The sequence below is a fragment of the Eschrichtius robustus genome, chromosome 10 (genome assembly GCF_028021215.1).
Source record: "Eschrichtius robustus isolate mEscRob2 chromosome 10, mEscRob2.pri, whole genome shotgun sequence".
Taxonomy (NCBI): domain Eukaryota; kingdom Metazoa; phylum Chordata; class Mammalia; order Artiodactyla; family Eschrichtiidae; genus Eschrichtius; species Eschrichtius robustus.
This window is the reverse complement of record NC_090833.1, coordinates 106,447,650-106,466,949: the sequence shown is the minus strand read 5'-3', so window position 1 is coordinate 106,466,949 and position 19,300 is coordinate 106,447,650. Positions and strand designations below refer to the sequence as shown.

At 40.9% G+C, this 19,300-nt stretch overlaps 1 protein-coding gene across 2 annotated transcripts in view; it reads right to left on the bottom strand.

Moving 5' to 3' along the window:
* DOCK5 (dedicator of cytokinesis 5) overlaps positions 1–19,300 on the bottom strand; it is a 215,571-nt gene that overhangs the window by 11,755 nt on the left and 184,516 nt on the right. For both annotated transcript variants that reach the window (XM_068552741.1, XM_068552742.1), the window contains 7 exons: positions 18,287–18,368; positions 17,047–17,131; positions 16,297–16,383; positions 14,087–14,263; positions 9,660–9,743; positions 8,867–9,004; positions 6,733–6,899 (listed from right to left, as the gene is read on the bottom strand). In XM_068552741.1, coding sequence (XP_068408842.1) covers positions 6,733–6,899; positions 8,867–9,004; positions 9,660–9,743; positions 14,087–14,263; positions 16,297–16,383; positions 17,047–17,131; positions 18,287–18,368 — 820 coding nt within the window. The remainder of the gene's footprint in view (positions 1–6,732; positions 6,900–8,866; positions 9,005–9,659; positions 9,744–14,086; positions 14,264–16,296; positions 16,384–17,046; positions 17,132–18,286; positions 18,369–19,300) is intronic.

Here is a 19,300-nt window from a genome sequence, read left to right as displayed (position 1 = left end):
ATCTATGACAAAGGAGGCAAAGATATACAATGGAGAAAAGACAGTCTCTTCAATAAGTGGTGCTGGGAAAACTGGACAGCTACATGTAAAAGAATGAAATTAGAATACTCCCTAACACCATACACAAAAATAAACTCAAAATGGATTCGAGACCTAAATGTAAGACTGGACACTATAAAACTCTTAGAGGAAAACATAGGAAGAACACTCTTTGACATAAATCACAGCAAGATCTTTTTTGATCCACCTCCTAGAGTAATGGAAATAAAAACAAAAATAAACAAATGGGACCTAATGAAACTTCAAAGCTTTTGCACAGCAAAGGAAACCATAAACAAGACGAAAAGACAACTCTCAGAATGGGAGAAAATATTTGCAAACGAATCAACGGACAAAGGATTAATCTCCAAAATATATAAACAGCTCATTCAGCTCAATATTAAAGAAACAAACACCACAATCCAAAAATGGGCAGAAGACCTAAATAGACATTTCTCCAAAGAAGACATACAGACGGCCACGAAGCACATGAAGAGATGCTCAACATCACTAATTATTAGAGAAATGCAAATCAAAACTACAATGAGGTATCACCTCACACCAGTTAGAATGGGCATCATCAGAAAATCTACAAACAACAAATGCTGGAGAGGGTGTGGAGAAAAGGGAACCCTCTTGCACTGTTGGTGGGAATGTAAACTGATACAGCCACTATGGAGAACAATATGGAGGTTCCTTAAAAAACTAAAAATAGAATTACCATAGGACCCAGCAATCCCACTACTGGGCATATACCCAGAGAAAACTGTAATTCAAAAAGACACATGCACCCGAATGTTCATTGCAGCACTATTTACAATAGCCAGGTCATGGAAGCAACCTAAATGCCCATCAACAGACGAATGGATAAAGAAGTTGTGGTACATATATACAATGGAATATTACTCAGCCATAAAAAGGAACGAAATTGAGTCATTTGTTGAGACGTGGATGGATCTAGAGACTGTCATACAGAGTGAAGTAAGTCAGAAAGAGAAAAACAAATATCGTGTATTAACGCATGTATGTGGAACCTAGAAAAATGGTACAGATGAGCCAGTTTGCAGGGCAGAGGTTGAGACACAGATGTAGAGAACGGACATATGGCCACCAAGGGGGGAAAACTGCGGTGGGGTGGGGATGGTGTTGTGCTGAATTGGGCGATTGGGATTGACATGTATACACTGATGTGTATAAAATTGATGCCTAATAAGAACCTGCTGTATAAAAAAAAAACAAACAAAACAACTAATACTAAACTTTCATTGGGTTATTTGTATGGAAATATGTTAATATAAATGTTTCAGACATTACATGAAATTTCTAAAAATCTTATATGTTCTGGTATAATGTTATAAGTCATAATCCTAGTTATTACCTTAAAATGTATATCTCAGAAATAACTAATTTTCTTGTCAACTGCATTATTATGAACTTTCATCAAATTTTTAACTGTGGTCATTTTTAAGTCTTTTGTCATTTACAGACAGTTGTGTGTGTACTCTGATGCTTTTGCAAATATGTTCCTATAAAAGGGTTTCATCGTTAAGAAATTCATGGAAAAGACTCTGACAAGTGCAGGTTTCTGGTAACTGACTGTACTGCTGAACTGAATGAATAAGCATTTTCAGAACTCTAATGAAAAACTGATGAACTCATAAAAGTGCTAACAAAAGATCAAGATGAAAAAAAAAATTAATTACATGGGACTGAGTGAACTGATGAGGATGAGTATAATTTTTGTGACTTTGTCTGAATTAAAAAAAAAAAATCCAACAAGGACTCAGAGGCAAAGAATATACAAATCAATTTTCACTGCAAAGTAAAGGAGCTATTACAGTGGAGGATTACTGGACTGAATGTCAATATTATGACATAGTATGAGTGTGTTTCATGTTTGGTAATTGCAATCATTGTTGCTTTTGTTGTGGTCATCCATGTACAATGCTTGGTGTCAGTCTATTTATCTCTTGTAAAAATAAAATACAGTGTGTGTGTGTGTGTGTGTGGAAAAAAAAAAAGATTACATGCCTGAATTTGCAATTTTTTGGTATTTTCCAATTATTAGTATATTTAAGGGGAAGCCACTCACTATTATTTGTCTTAAATCTGTACTAATTAAAAAAAATCATAGAACTAAATTCCAAAACAGACGCTTATTATTCTTAAAACCAACCAAGCCAAATCAAACAAAAAGAATCACTTCAAACAGTAGTTGGTCAGGGAGGGAAAGAAAAACCCCAAAACAACAATCCAGTATTCTACTGGGTCTACTATTACTTTACCTGTGAGATTGAGAATGAAGGTAAGTGTCTGTGGGTCATTAGATCTACAGGCAAAGATCTAGGCCCTAATATGAGTTTCATTAGGGCCTAATTATGAACCAAACTAAACAGTAAAATAATGATAGTGTAGTCCCACAGTGCCTGTGTTATTTTTTTCTTACACTGACTATTTCAATGATTTTCCTGAAATACCAAAGAGTAATTTTTTTTCTAAAAAATTTTGGTTTGGGGCCCCTACTTGGCTGGAGCTCTGAGCATGTACTGAGTTGACCTGTTGTGCAAGCCCTTCCAGCTTCCCTTAACACGATGCACTGTGTTTCATAAAGTTATTCTCTTTCTGGGCCACAGCCTCCCATGTGCCAAACAAGATGGATACACCCAACCAAGAAAGAAGTGAGCCTTTATAGACTGCACACCCAATAATCACCATGAAAGTTCTAATGAATACTGTGACATAACACTGCTAATAGGAGAACTGAGGTCACTGGGTGTGAATCAGTTTGACCTGCTTTAAAGAAACATCCTGAATAAATGTTAGAAAATGGTATCAATGATGTCATCTTACTGGGCAAATCTGGGCAAGAGCAATAACCCACTTTGCCCGGGGTCATGACATAAAGAGGACCCCAGTCACCTGCTCTCTATTTACTGCCCTAATGGATCAGCAATTACGGTGTCTCTGATTTTCAACAGCTGCCTGAAAACTTTTTTTTTTTTTGAATGAGACGGAGTTTATTTAAGAAAAGAGAACAGAAAAGAACATCTACGCTTGCCACAAAGTAGGTAGTATCTCTTTACGGCATGAAAAAAAACATAGATGGGAAAAAAATAAACAAATGAATCAGGTATTATTTAATATTTTGAAATTCAAAAGATTAAGAATAGTCCAAATATCTAATATGGGTGACTATACTATGAAAAATTATATAGTCACTCATGCATTGTATATGGCATTGCATATTGGCATTTGTGATATCAAGAATTGTAAAAAATATTACTCCCTGAATAAGTAATATATGCTTTGGGGAAGTAAAGCCTACACTCCATCTTAACCTAAAGGCTGAGAAGTGATCTGAGACTAAATCCTAAATAATCGTAAAGCTATATGGACACATGTTTGTTACAATTCTTAATAGTATAAATGCATTTTATATTGATACAACCTAATTTTTTTTTTTTTTAATTTTGGCCGTACTGAGGGGCTTGCAGGATCTCAGTTCCTCGACCAGGGATTGAACCTCGGCCACAGCAGTGAAAGCACTGAATCCTAACCACTAAGCCACCAGGGTACTCCCTAAATGTCTTTATATTAAATTTATAATGAACTTTTATGATTATCTGTTTAGAAACAGTGACAAAGCTTAAACAGTCTATAGTAGGGAGAAGAATTAATTATAGCACATTCATATGATGTAATGGTAGAGAGCCATCAAAAGTGATAATTAAAAACTAATAATAAAATTATATAGCAATATGGAAAATGCTTATGACAAAAAGACAAAGAGGAAAAGCAAATTACCAAACTAAATCTGTGCTATAACTGCAGCTGTGTAAAGATATCTATGTCAATGGTAAAGGATAGATAAATAATTTAGAAAATAATAAACATTTGAGGGCTTCCCTGGTGGCACAGTGGTTAAGAATCTGCCTGCCAATGCACGGGACATGGGTTCAAGCTCTGGTCTGGGAAGATCCCACATGCCACGGAGCAGCTAAGCCCATGCACCACAACTGCTGAGCCTGTGCTCTAGAGCGCATGAGCCACAACTACTGAGCCCGCATGCCACAACTACTGAAGCTCGCGTGCCTAGAGCCCATGCTCCGTAACAAGAGAAGCCACCACAATGAGAAGCCCTCACAGCTCAACAAAGAGTAGCCGCCGCTCGCCGCAACTAGAGAAAGCCTGCATGCAGCAGTGAAGACCCAATGCAGCCAATAAATAAGTAAATAAATAAATAAATAAAATATTTGATTGCCAGGTAGAAGGCCATTTGGACAGGCTATTTTTGTGATATGATTATTATAATATGGAATTACAAAATTATAAATAAGTGTTAAGTCAACTGACTTAACTTATATTCAACATTAAAACACAGTGATTCTAAATACTCATCATGTACATAAAATTAAGCAATAGGTCACAAAATGGTACATGCCATGCTTTTCCACTTGAACACAATTATGAATTCACTCCTTTAAAATATTTTAAATTTGAACATATGGAAAGGCACTCCATGTTTCTTGCAAGAAGGCTCAACATCAAAAAGCCCTAAATTCAATCCATAAATTTAACATATCCCAATAAAAATAACAGGATTCCAGACAAGTTAATACGAAAATGAGCGATGAGTAAAACTAGCCAGACAAATTCTGAAAAAAAAACTACTAGAAATTTTAAAACCTTTAAAATCTATAGTAATTAAAACTGCATCAGAACAAGTGCATGAACCACACAGGTAGATCTAAGAAATGGGGAAAAAGTCTACAAACAGACTAAAAAACATATTGGAATTTGATTTTTTTATAAGGCTGACATTTCAAATCAGTAGAGAAAAGAAGGTTTGCTCACTAAATGTTATAGGGAGAACTGGGTAGCCAAGCAGGGAAAAAAAATTGGCTCTATACCTTACACTTTATACTAAAATAAATTGCAAAGAATCACAGATTTTATTATAAATACTGAAAACCTAAAATTAGGCTTTTTGTAGTCCTAAAGTGAGGAAGGCCTTTATGATATAAAATCCAGAAGCCATAAAATCAAATATTAACTTATTTGACTGCATAAAAAAATCAGCATAACTAAATAAAAAATTAGAAGCAAAGTCAGAAGACAAAGGAGAAATTGGAAATATTTCAACTCATATCACAGACAAAGGGTCAATATGCAACAGAAAAATGTACACAAAATATCTGACCACAGTTCACAGAAAATAAAATACATACAAGCTACTAAACAAATGAAAAGATGCTCAACCTCACACAAAACAAGAGGGATGAGAGAAAACCAATATGCAACCAAACAAAAGCCCTAGGCCAAGAAAATATTTTCCACCTATCAGATTGGTAAAAATTAAAAGGCCTGATAATACACAATTTGGTGGCAAGGTGTGGGTGAACAGGCACCCTTGTGTGTTGCTGATGGAACTGTAAATGGGTATAATCTCCATGAAAGTCAGTTTAGGAATAATTTTGAAAACTGCAGCTATGTATGTTTGACAGGGCAATTTCACTTCTGGACTTTTTCTCATATTGATATACGTGAATGTTAACAAAATAATATATTTTTAAGGTTACTCATTGCTATCACTACTGTGATAGTAAAAGGCTGAAATCAACCAAATGTCCATCGATAGACAATGATGGTGTATCACGGGTAGGGAAATCATGAGATGTCTGCAACTCAAAGGAAAGAGGAGGCTCTCACAGTTCTGAAATGGAATGATTTTCAAGATCTAGTCAGTGAAAGAAGCAAGGCAGGACTTCCCTGGTGGCGCAGTGGTTAAGAATCTGCCTGCCAACGCAGGGGACACGGGTTCGAGCCCTGGTCCGGGAAGATCCCACATGCCGTGGAGCAACTAAGCCTGTGCGCCACAACTACTGAGCCTGCGCTCTAGGACCCGTGAGCCACAACTACTGAGACCGCGTGCCACAACTACTGGAGCCTGCATGCCTAGAGCCTGTGCTCTGCAACAAGAGAAGCCACCGCAATGAGAAGCCCGCGCACCTCAACGAAGAGTAGCTCCCACTGGCCAACGCAGCCAAAAATAAATAAATAAATAAACTAATTTTTTAAAAAGCAAGGCAAAGGGTATTTATATGCTGCCGTTTATAAATAAAAAACATGTGACGAAGGCTATATATTTAGGAACTGCTTCTGTATAGATAAAGAGCTGCTGGAAAGGCACCATGGACATGAACCTGAATGCTAACATCACTGGCCTCTGGAGAGTGGTACTGATGAGCTGGGAGTTGGGCACTGACAGGAGACCTCTCATGATATGTCCTTTTGTACCTTTGAAATTTCATATGTGATCACATTGCCTACTCATAAAGTAAACTTAAAAATTATTTTAAAAAACTGAAACAAAAAGAGTCAAGCAATAACTACAAATTATTCTGAAACAAACAAAATAGGATATGATTGGCTGGGTCATAGGGTGTGATAGCATTATGGGTGATTTTTTTTTTTCCATTTTTCATAACTGGTGCTACTGTCACGTAAATAATGATATTCCTCATGACGAAGACGATGAGAAAGACCCAAAAACTAATAACCCAGGTACTGTGAATTATTTCCCTTACGAAGATGATGCATCCACACTGACCAAGTCTCACTTTGGGGACCAAAGGCAAACATTAGGAAGGAGTTACCTCACCCCCCCCTGGCAATTAAAGATCGAAGCCTTACCCATCAGATCCTGGTCTGGAAGGAGCATTATCAGATGAGTTAGAAGAGCTGGAGATCACAGAGGAAGTCACCGAGGTGATGGACAATCTCCGCAGTGTGGACGACATGATGTAGGGGAGCACCATAGACCCTGTGCGGTTTTGCTTCCTCTCCGTCAAGTTGGGCGGCTAAAGGAGACATGACCCCTCATGGTTAGCTGGCCTGGAATTCAGCCCTTAGAAACTGGCGCAGCCCCCGTTGGTTTGTGGCGAGTGCCCACCTGTATTGGGGTTGGCACCCCATTCTGATGGGTTGGTGCCTGTGTTGCGTCGGTTGTTAAATGTTGCAAATACTTGTATTCTTTTTTTGTAGTTTGAAAGATTTTACTGACATTTTGTTTGTTATAATATGACATACGAGATATTTGGTAACTGCCTATCACAACATCCTGACATTTAAGCATCTAGGCTGTGAGTTCATTTTCTGTATATTAAGCAACTCTCCATTTTTTAAAAATTCGTTTTATTGAAGTATAGTTGATTTACAATGCTGTTTTAGTTTCTGCTGTACAGCAAAGTGATTCAGTTAAATATATACATATTTTTTCCTTTTCATATTCTTTTCCATAATGGTTTATCACAGGATATTGAATATAGTTCCCTGTGCTATACAGTAGGACCTTGTTGTTTATCCATCCTATATATACTAGTTTACATCTGCTAATCCCAAACTCCCAATCCATCCATGTCCCCCAATCCATCCCTTCTCCACCCTCCCTGTCCATCCCTCCCCCACCCCTCTTATATTCTTAGTTATAAACACAACTTCGGTTAAGCCTACCTTGTTTCTAAAACTAGAGAAAAATTCACCCTAACTTTCTGCCAGCCTCATGAGAGAGGGAAACCAAGATGTTCATTACTCATCAATAAAATAGCAAACCCCTCTGTCTGCTTCTCCAGCTTAGCTTCTACCGGCCATTTAAAAAACGGAATACTGGCCTAATAGAAAAGTTTTAGATTGAAACTGGACACCTGATGCTTATCCTGGTGAATCTTAGGAAATAAAGGAATACGGATATACTCTCATAAGAAACGTCTTCAGTAGGTCACCATATCAAATTCAAATGTTAATATTGGCCTGGGTCTAATAAAAACTAAACTCATTGAGTGAGAGCTAAGTCTTTGCCATCTAGGAACTTGTGTAAAAGACAAATGTTCCTAAAAGAAAACTCTTAATTGGCAACAGGTTAGGAGGTAAATTCGTAGGAAGGCATGACTGAACACTTGGGTGACTGAGAGAGATGATCAAAAAGATACTAGGGAGAAAAATGTAGCAGAGATGGAGGTATGGGAATAGGGGACAGGAATACATGAAAAGAAATGCAGAGCTTTGATTTGGAGGAAAGAGGATTTCTGAAAATCTGGGGTTCAAGAAAACAACATTTGAAGAGAGCAGGATGAACTCATGTTAAAAAGAGCGGCTAAATGAAGCTGGAACCAAGCATACCATCAACTGTGGGAGAGAAAAGGCTGACCCATGTACCCCTCCACACAACTTCTTGGGAGGAAAAAAAGAAAACTGTAGCTGTGAGAAATGTTACAACTGTCCAAAAAAATCATGAAATCAGCTACATGCATTGTCAAATGTAATTCACAATTCTCTGTCCCCTTCGAAGGTGTGATGAGTATGAACATTTCACCAAAATAAAAAGTAAAGATTAGGAAAAACTGTAGGAGTTGGGCTAGACAGGACAGGAATAACCAGTGTCTGGCATTAGGAAACCCCAATCTCTAGTCGTGTGGTTTTCACAGTGTAGTGCCTAGCCCCGCGGCACTACCTGCCGGCATGTTAGAAATGCAAATTCTTGGGCCCCATCCCAGACCAAGTGAATCAGAAACCCTAAGGATGTGGCCCAGCAATCTGTTTTCATGAGCCTTCCAGGTGGATCTGACGGTCATTCAAGTTTAAGAGCCGCTGTCTAGCACAACAACAGTTGAAGGTTATCAAGAGTGGACCATGCCTTCTCCGAACTGCCCCAGTGTTTGCATGCCATTCCTAGGCTACTTTGATTCATTTGGCATACGAAAAACGGATCAATATCATAAACGGTAGAAGAGACTAGAAAAAGCTCATAGGCTGTTGAGACAAAGCCTACCAGTGTTATAACCCCATAGAGCTTTTCCACTTTCTCCTTGAGTTCCCGGAAGCAAGAAGACAACCGGTCATGCAGTGGCTTCAGCTGCTCCGTCAGCTTCTCCCCATGGATGCGGATCCCCTCTGTCAGCAGAGGCATCTGGGAGGAAGGGCATGAAAGGAATAGGATATTGTTTAGGAAGAGGGATAGTTCAGATCTGGTTGCTGGGGAAAGATGGAAGGTGGGGATGGACAGGTACACCGGTAGACAGAGCACGCTTCAAACGAAAACATTGCTTCTCAGTGTAAAGCTTGGGAACTGGATGCTCTTGGGTCAAAGATGCAGAGGAACCTGCACACTGGGGATACAAGTAACCAGGGGAAGGGCTGACAGGCAAGGCAAATCCACGTGAGCCTGGGGGCCTTTCTATGCAGGAGTAACCGATGCGTTTCACCTTGGACTCAACCGTATGGCTGCGTTTCCACCCACTGTTCACAGAAGTAGTGAGAGAGAGAGAGAAACTGAGGCCAACATCTCTCATCTGGAAACACAAGCCAGCAAACCAATTTGGGGACTTTAATCTCCCCTCTAAGAAGACCCCTCTCAACACTGTGCAGTCTAATGGAATGTTCTTCCTACGTTGCTTCGCCAAATAAATAGATAGGTTGTGATTCCAAGGGTTAAAAAAAAAAAAAAAAAAGTAACCCTAAACGTGCGCTTGGAGATGGATGCCCTAGAGAATATCCTGGTGTTGTGTGTGGTGGCCGCCCACAGAGCTTGGAGAGCTGCCCAGCCACGCCTCCCCTGGACGTACCTGCAACGCTATCAGTCGCTTTAGCAGCTCGATCTTCTCCTGGTCTTCAGGATGCTCCTGCAAGTACTTTTCTGTAAAAAAAGCCTAAAAGCAAAGCATGGGCAAGTATTGATTAGAACACATTCCTATCTGTGTATTTGACCCTAACAGGAAGGGGAGGGAAGCCTAGAAGGGTGAAACACGTCTTCTGTTCTGGCTGATGAACCAGGAATGATTAAGTAAACATTCGTTCCTTTCCTGGGAAGCCCTTAAACCACCTGAGTAGACAATTCAGAAAGGAAAGAGTTATTCTGTAGTCTTCCTGGAATCATGCAATTCCCAGCACGAGTACATTCTCAACTGCTACACACACACAAATCAAATCAAATCAGCAGCAGCAGCAGAGCAGAATGTCATTCATTAAATAACTTCCCCAAAGAGCTAAGAAAAGGCCAAATGGCAATATCAAAAGGTTACTCATTAGAGTAAGTGCCTAGATCTTATAAAGGAAAGAGCAAAAAATTAATAGCCCGAAGGTGTGGCTGAGAGTTTTCCTGCCCAGCATTTTATAGGCTGTATCGCAATTCCTGAAGATTCATATTGGCACTTTCTTACTAATCACCTATCCAAAAGGCTACTTTGAGGACAACACGAGAAATGCTATAGATGTGAAAGTCTTTTGAAAATATTAAATGCAGGTTGCATTTATTATGCTATGTCAAGACCATGTCACCCATAACATCAATAAATATTCATGGAAAGGTCCTATAATAGGGACATAAAACTCAAACTCGGGCTTCCCTGGTGGCGCAGTGGTTGGGAATCTACCTGACAGTGCAGGGGACACGGGTTCGAGCCCTGGTCTGGGAAGATCCCACATGCCGCGGAGCCACAGAGCCTGTGAGCCACAGCTACTGAACCTGTGCGTCTGGAGCCTGTGCCCCGCAACAGGAGAGGCCGCGACAGTGAGAGGCCTGCGCACCGCGATGAAGAGTGGCCCCCGCTTGCCACAACTGGAGAAAGCCCTCGCACAGAAACGAAGACCCAACACAGCCAAAAATAAATAAATAAATAAAAACAAAAAACAAAACACTCAAACTCAAACTATAAATACAGGTGTTCCATAGGAGACCATTTTAAAGACAGAATTCATTACGAAAGAAAAACTAAAGTCTGTAGTGAACATTTGAGCTCTGACAGAGTTCAAAACGGGAGTTATCTATTTTCTCCCTTTACCATAACCATCATTTCTGAGAGTGCTTTTGAAGACCAGCCTTCAAAGTTCCCCTTCACTCTTTTGCTTCACTAGTAGGAAAACCACCCCATTACATGAAACCCAAGAGTTCCTGAAACTACAGGATACCGTTATAAAAGGGATCAGCCCATTTTGTGTGGAAAACAGAATATGTGCAAACTCTTTACTTTGTGGGAAGATGTTATGGGTTAAACTGTGTCCCCCCTGCCCCGAATTCATAGGTTGAAGTCCTAAGCCCTGGGACCTCAGAATGTGACATTAGATGGACACAGACTTATTGCAGAGGTAATTAGTTAAGATGAGGTCGCATGAGAGTAGGATGGACCCCTCATCCAATCTGACCAGTGTCCTTGCAAAAAGGGGATATGAGGAGACAGACACATGTACACAGAGAGAACACCATGTAAAGAGCCAAGGAGAAGACAGTCATCTACAAGGCAAGAGATACCAAAGGTTGTCAGCAGCCCACAGAAGCCAGGAGAGAGGCAGGGGGCAGACTCTCCCTCAGAGGCCTCAGAGGGAATCAACGTTGCTGACACCTTGATTTCAGACTACTGGACCCCAGAACTGTGAGACAATCAATTCCTATTGTTTTAAGCCACACTGTTTGTGGTACTTTGTTATGGCAGCTCTAGAAAACGAGTACAACAGAGAATATATATATATGGAATCCATGCATCACACAAAGGAAACAGGACAGCACATTTACAGAGCAGCTCATTCTGGCAGATTCATATTTAGAGGGACTGTCAATATAAATGAAAACATAGGATTGGCTTAAATCTTCAGCCACCTTTCCCTTTCAAAATACATGCAGTTTAAATTTGAAAGTTAAAAAAAAATTCTGACCGCTGATAAAATGCACTGAAATTCCCAAAGCATCAGTTGAGTCAGGGAACATCAGAGCAGAGTCCCCTGAAATTAGTTTTTCTAGCAGAGTCCTGCCTCACAACAGAAAGGGCTGATGAATTACCACACGCAGCTCCTGTGTTCCCATCGCTCAGGCACTGATTAAAGAGCTGCCTTAAAATAGGTCGCCTGTATCAAGTAGGTAATGATGGATTCCCCACCTGATTGCAATAGTTCAAGGTGATCAACGAGTTTACCTTTTTCTTATGTTTAGAAATGTACAAAGTCATACATATTAATTAAAAGTAAAAACTAATAGTTTTAAAAAGTTGCTGAAATAAATTTGTTTATATATCCTTCCTTTCCTTCCCTTTTTTTTTCATTTTAATTAGAAGATGGTCACACTGGAAAAAACTTCATATAAAATTATGTAGTAGTCACAGATATCGGCATATATAAATCAGTTTAGGAGCATTCTGAAAAAAAAATGAATACTTGGAAAGACACATCAAAATTAGTACCAGATAGCTTACAGGAAAAAACACACACTGAAATCATTATAGCATTAAAAAAAGTATTGTATTTTGGGCCCTAGTATTGAATTCCATTATAACATTAGAAATTATTACTGAAACCTAACATGGGCAAACCAGAGTTTCTCTGGTGCTTTCCCAGCTGCTGAGAATAAGACTAAAAAAGGTTGAGAGGTTGAAGAGACAACAGAAGAAAGAAGATCACTGTAGCACTAGTAAGCCCCACTCATCAACAACACTCAAACTGGGACATCCCTGGTGGTCCAGTGGTTGAGACTCCGTGCTTCCAAGGCAGGGGGCACGGGTTCGATCCCTGGTTGGGGAACTAAGATCCCTCATGCCAAAAAAAATAAAAAAGAACACTGGGACTTCCCTGGTGGTTGAGTGGTTGGGAGTCCGCCTGCCAATGAAGGGGACATGGGTTCGAGCCCTGGTCCGGGAAGATCCCACATGCCACAGAGCAACTGGGCCTGTGCACCACAACTACTGAGCCTGCGCTCTGGAGCCCGCGAGCCACAGCTGCGGAGCCCATGTGCCACAACTACTGAAGCCCGCGTGCCTAGAGCCCGTGCTCCACAACAAGTGAAGCCACTGCAATGAGAAGCCCGCATGCCACAATGAGGAGTAGCCTCTGCTTGCCGCAACTAGAGAAAACCTGCACGCAGCAATGAAGACCCAATGCAGCCAAAAATAAATAAATAAATTTATAAAAAAAAATAAAAAAAAAAAAAGAACACTCAAATCACACATTCTGTTCCAAGTAGACAGGAAGAAAACCGACCCTGATCAAGCCACCACTACATGGCAGGCATCGTATGATGTTCCTCATATACAGGAGGTCTCCCTTAAGCCCCACGTGACTCCTGTCAGTTATGTATTTTCCTTACTTTTTTCAAATACGAAAACTGGAGCTCAGAGAGATGAAGTATCTCGCCCAAGAGCACACAGTGGCCAATGGGAAGCCAGAACTGGGTCTTAAGAGTGACTGATTCTGAAGCCCCCGCTCTTCCCAGGACACTGTGTACAAATGGAAATAAGAGAATCATCCCAGTTAACCTCTCTCATCTTTCCCATCCACCTCCTTTTCTTCCCACTCACTCTCCACGTTACTCAACAGGGGTGTAACTTGTTTATTTATACTCAAGAAGGGGACCCCCAAATTATTTAGCCACTGAAAACATACCTAGCAATTAAAAATCCTGCTTCTATGGATTATATGTAACCAAATTCTACTGAATGCATTACCTCCACTTTAAGTGATGCTACTTCCAAACCCTATGCAATGGAGTCCCATGTGATGAGCATTCCATTCATGTTTTTCCAGAGTAACAGATACGACACTGAGCTGAATTAATTTAATCGTAGAGCCAGGGCCAGCGTTTGTCCATACAACCAATGGCACACCATGTCAGGGCTCCAAATAGAGCGTGGCTCTGTGTTTCCCACAGATGCTGCTTCCCTTCCAGGGCATCCTCAGGTCTGGGGTCCACTTGTATGTTTTCTACCTTCCAGGGGAGAGAGGGAGTGGGAAGGGAATTCACAGCTGGTGAATCAACCAGAGGTCTATCAGATTGCTCTTTCGGTGACTCTACCAGACAATGGCCTAACCCTGGCCGGGTGGCTGATGGTCTCTAGCAGGTATGAGGTCAGGGAGAAGCCTGTCATTAATTTCATTGGCCCATTCACAAAGAGGGGAGAATGAAAATCTCTCAGAGAAGTTGTAAGAAACGAATTCACCAGCTGCCGCTGGAGAAGGCCGGAGAGACACGGCAGACCTGGTGGCCCCGTGGGGTTCCCGGGACGCAGCCCACCTTCTCATAGTTGGAGTAGCCCCCCATGACAGCCGGGTCCACGATGCCACTGAGAAGCATGGAGAGGGGGTGCACGGAGAGGGACCGGTCCCAGGCGTGCTGCTGGACACAGTTGCTGATCTTCTCATTGGTGAGCTCCATGGTTTCAATGGCATTCTCCAGAGGACTGATTTCCTCCTGTGACAGAGAGGATAGCAGAGGAGAGACGCTGAGCTCCACAGCCAAGACTGGAAAAAGACTAGGTCTTCCCCTCAAAAGGCATACAATTCCCACCAAGCTATGGAGGAGTGATGTTTTGCTTGTCAAAGTCATGTTTTTTTTTTCTTTTTGGCCACACCGAGCGGCACGCGGGATCTTAGTTCCCCGACCAGGGATAGAACCTGTGCCCCCTGCAGTGAAAGCGCGGAGTCCTAACCACTGGACCCGCCAGGCAAGTCCCGGGGTCATGTTTATTAATAAGGATAGCACACTTATTTGAAATGGTGTTGGTAAGCTGCTAAATAAGCTATTTAAAATCTCAGAAAGTACAAGGATGATTTAAAAATTGGAGCTATGGTAATGATTATTTCTTGGAGCAAAGTGTCTACGGAAATTTTGAGAAGATAAAATTGGAGCTGTGATAATGATTGTTTCTTAGGCAAATCTTCCTTACAGATTTTTGAGAAGATCAATGACAATAGAGGAGCAATATATCTGACCCAAGACACCTCTGCACACCAAAAACATTCACTGGTAAGAGGTTTGATGCTCCTTCCGTGAGAAAAGGTAAGTGATCTTGGAAGTCACACGTTCAGACCATATATTAAGTCACCTTAGTAGGGGTTCTATGGTTTACGGAAGTCAGAAATAATAGGATGTATTAGAATATTCAAGCTGGATTTTGGATGCGAATGAAATAAGATGCAATGCGGATTCAGAGAGAGCTCCGCCTGTGGAAACGTCTTCCAAACCAGATTCAAGAAAAATTGTGTCCTTCTTCATTTTACCCTGATCAACCAGCATGATCTCCTACTCCAGACTTGATTCCAAAAGCCTCTGTCCAAAATCATATTCATACTTGAAGAATAATAATTTATAACTAGTGGTATGGAACACATCAAACTTCAGATTTGTTCAAGACATATTTCTTGATTACTTATTTCAGGCACGTACTGTGCTATGCACCATTGTTACAAAAGTGATTAAGATATCATTCATGGCTGGGAGGAGCATACGGTTTTCACCGGGTCAGGGTGGGGAGGTTTCAAGATATGTAAGCATGGTAGGTAACTCTTTAGAAATAAGCCAAGGTTGTGACAGGGCACAGAGAAAGGGCATCTAACCCAGCTTGGGAGTTTCAGAGATGGCTTCCTGGAGAAGCTGGAACCTAAACTAAATCTCAACGGGAGTTAGGTTGAGAAGTGGTCAGAGGGCATGCTGGGCAGAGAAAATGACCTAATGTCAGAGAGGGTTGACATAGCATGGAATGAGCAATTTAGTTCCAGTAGATTCCATAGAAGATGAAGTGGAAGAGCTTAATCACACAGACCCTGTACGCATGTGCTAGGAGCATGGGCTTTCTAGTCTAGGCACTGGGGAGCCACAGCAAGGTTTTAAGCATGAGAATGATACAGCCAGGTTTTCACTATGGAATTCACACTCTGAGGCGGAGAGGAAAATGGACCTAAGAAGCCAACGCAGGGAGGCCAATCAGGAGGCTTTTTCAATGGCATCAACCAGAGATGAATGAGGGACTAGAAACAGCGTACCTCAGTAGGAGGGCTGGGGGAAAAAAAAACTAAAACAGATTTAATAAATATTAAAGAGGTAAAACAAACAGCTTTGGGGAGTGATGAAGATGGAAGAGTCTAGGATGAATGGTGATGTGACTAGCTGAAAATAAGAGGAAATGTTCTTGGAGAGAAGAATGTGATTGATAGGAAACTCAAAGGAGGAATTCCAAAAATGTTTTTGGGCAGTGGCAGGATCCTTGAGGAGACAACACCCATTTGGTCATAAAAGAGCCATTCACTGGGAGTAATCTTTAGGGTTGGTGTTGTAACATCAGTTTTACAAAGGAGTTCTATTCTACAAGCATGTCTTTTATTTCTCTTTTGGAAAATAAAGTGGGCCAGAGGAGCTAGTGAGAATTGGAGGGGGGATTTAACAAAGGCTCTCATTCTGTTTGGAGACAGAAAGATTTTTCTGAGCTCCACTTTCAAATGACTTACTGTTGAAATCTGTTTGACTTCAAACCACTTGAGAATCCCAGGGAAGGTATAGGCAGTCGTATACGTGGTCCTTTCAATCCACATGGTCTGGTGAAAGGAAGGAAAGTAGGAAATGTTGGTCAGTTCCCAGGCAAAACAGCAAAACTCCCAGGTTTATGAAATTCTCTTTTGAAAATTTTTTTAAATAAATAAAAATTAAAATTATTTCGTATCAGAGCATAGTTGATTGTTAGTTTCAGGTGTACAGCAAAGTGATTCAGTTATACATATGCATGTATCTATTCTTTTCCAAATTCTTTTCCTATTTAGGTTATTACAGAATATTGAGCAGAGTTCCCTGTGCTGTACAGTAGGTCCTTGTTGGTTATCTAGAGATTTTATTTTCAATGCCTCCTTAGTGAATGGGCCACACTTTCTCCCAAACTTCAAGGATTCTAAGTGTTTAAAGCAGAAAGGAATTATCTATTGGGGCTCTCTTGCCCTTTTTGATGGGAAATTTGAGGTCCAGAGAGGTGTGACATGCTCAAATCAAGGTCATGGTGGTGGCAGGCCCAGGAGTGGAGCCCGGTTCCTGGATCACTAGTCTAGAGTTTTCCACTGAGACAACAGTCTGCTGACTAGGTAATAAGCACACGGAAACTCTATCTCCAGGGCTGCCATCATTTCTGCTGTAGATGCTGGTTGAATGGAAGGCCTCCATTTTGGATGTCAATTTCATCTTGTTTTAGAGGATCAACGTGGTGGACTCACAGCAAACTCATTGTCGGGATCCTTTTCTCCTTTCCGGAATGGCCGAGAATATCTGAACTGCTGTACTTCATTGGCTCTGTAGTAGCTGGGAAAGACACAGCCATATGCTTACATTTCTTTCTTACAACAAGCACTGCTCCAACAAAACCTGAGACACATCTTACACGGACTGAGTCTTATCCACTAAACTACCTCAAAACTGACATAGTCTCCACAATGAAGGCTGGAGATGATGCAGAATTTGATTTTTTTAAACTTTTTTGGCCATGCCACACGGCATGCAGGATCTTAGTTCCCCAACCAGGGATTGAACCCGTGCCCCCCTGCAGTGGGAACATGAAGTCTTAACCACTGGACTGGCAGGGAAGTCCCCAGAATTTGATTTTATTGCACATCTTAGTTTTATTATTGATGAATCTATCTCACAGCTCACAATTTTGAAAGGCATATGGATTTATGTCCATGTTTGTGATCTCATTTGTATAGTTTTCTAACAGTTCTATCAATCCTACTAGCATTTTAGCTTCTCAGGAGAAGGAATTCAATCATACGGGAACTCACTGATTGAAGGCAAGGTGAGGTCAGTCGCTACTGGCCAGTGAATCCTTCTGAGTGGAAAAAAGAACTAGGGGATCTGAAACCTAAGAGTGAAATTCTCAATTTCCTTCCCTCTGCTTAAAAAAAAAGGAATCTCCAAATCCCTTGAGTTACCAGGCTCTCATCTTATACTGGAAATGGAAGGGACAGTTGTTATGGTCTGAATATTTGTCCCCCTAAATTCATATATTGAAATCCTAATGCCCAATGTGATGGTGTTAGGAGGTGGGCTTTTTGGGTGGTGATTAGCTCATGATGGTGGAGCCCTCATGAACGTGGTTAGTGCCCTTATTAAAAAAGAGACCCTCACAGAACTCCCTCACCCCTCCCACCATGTGAGGACACAGTGAGAAGATGACCACCTGGAAGGTGGCCCTCACCAGACACTGGTGAACCAGGAAGAAGGCCCTCACCAGACACTGAATCTGCCAGTGTCTTGATCTTGGACTTCCCAGCCTCCAAAAATGTGAGAAATAAATTTCTGTTGTTTATAAGCCACCCAGTCTATGATCTTCTGTTACAGCAGACCAAATGGACGAAGACAACAGGAGCTCTTCCAAACTGTAATGAATTTTGATAGACTCCTATATAAAGAAGTGTGTGAGACACATGGTTTAAAAAACAAACAAAAAAACCCACTTACTTTAAGATCTGCTCTGGAACTGGTTTATCTTTGTAGCTGGGCGGCAGGCTCATCACTGGCTTTACGGTGAAACACTGCATGTCTGAGGAGCTCGTTAAGGAAGGAAAAGGGCTGGGCCACTAAGCTGTCACAGCAAAAAGGACCACCTGTTCCTCCTGCTTTACCGATGGAAATGGTACCCACACCGATCATTCCTTTGAACCAAATGCCAGGACCGCATTGAAAACGGGGTTCCCTCAGATATTACCAAAATGCCTTATTAAGTCATAATCTTGGGACATTTTTTGGTCAGACACGTGGCAAACAACCTTGTCTTAGGGAAACAGACATTAATGAAATTTCAGGAAAACAGGTGACTAGAAATTGTCTTAAATCATTTCTTTTGGACAAGCATCCCTCTGAATTAGCCAGATTCCAGAGCCCGGGCAATAGGAATTTCTTGTTATCTTTGGATACCATTTGTTTATCAAGTACCAGAGCCAGGCACTGTAATAGGTGCTTTGAATATGTTATCTCCAATAAACACAACAATTTCCAGGTGGGTGTTATTAATCCCCTTTACAGATGAAGAATCTGAGGGTCTGAGAAAGCCCAGATCACACAACTGATAAATGAAGTCAGACGTCAAACCCAGCTCAGGGGTAAGGTCTCCCTCTCTAACTTAATGATCTGATCTTAGGCATGACTTTTTTTTGCCTTTACCAACAATGCTTCCAAATCTATATCATTGAAACCAGAATTTAAGGCACTGGGTCTAGACCTAACATTCACTCCCAGTATTTCTCAACGTGAAGAGTACCATCCACTGGCACCAGAATCACCTGAAGATTTACTCAAAATGCAGAATTAGAATTCACAGCTGCTGAATTAGAATCACTCCATGGTGATTCTTAAGTATAATAAAATCTGAGAACCACTGGGCTATGCCTTAAGCTATTATAGCTTACAAAACATTTTCACATAAATGATCTTTTTAATTTGATCTTCACAGAAATGCTATTAAATATTTGGGAG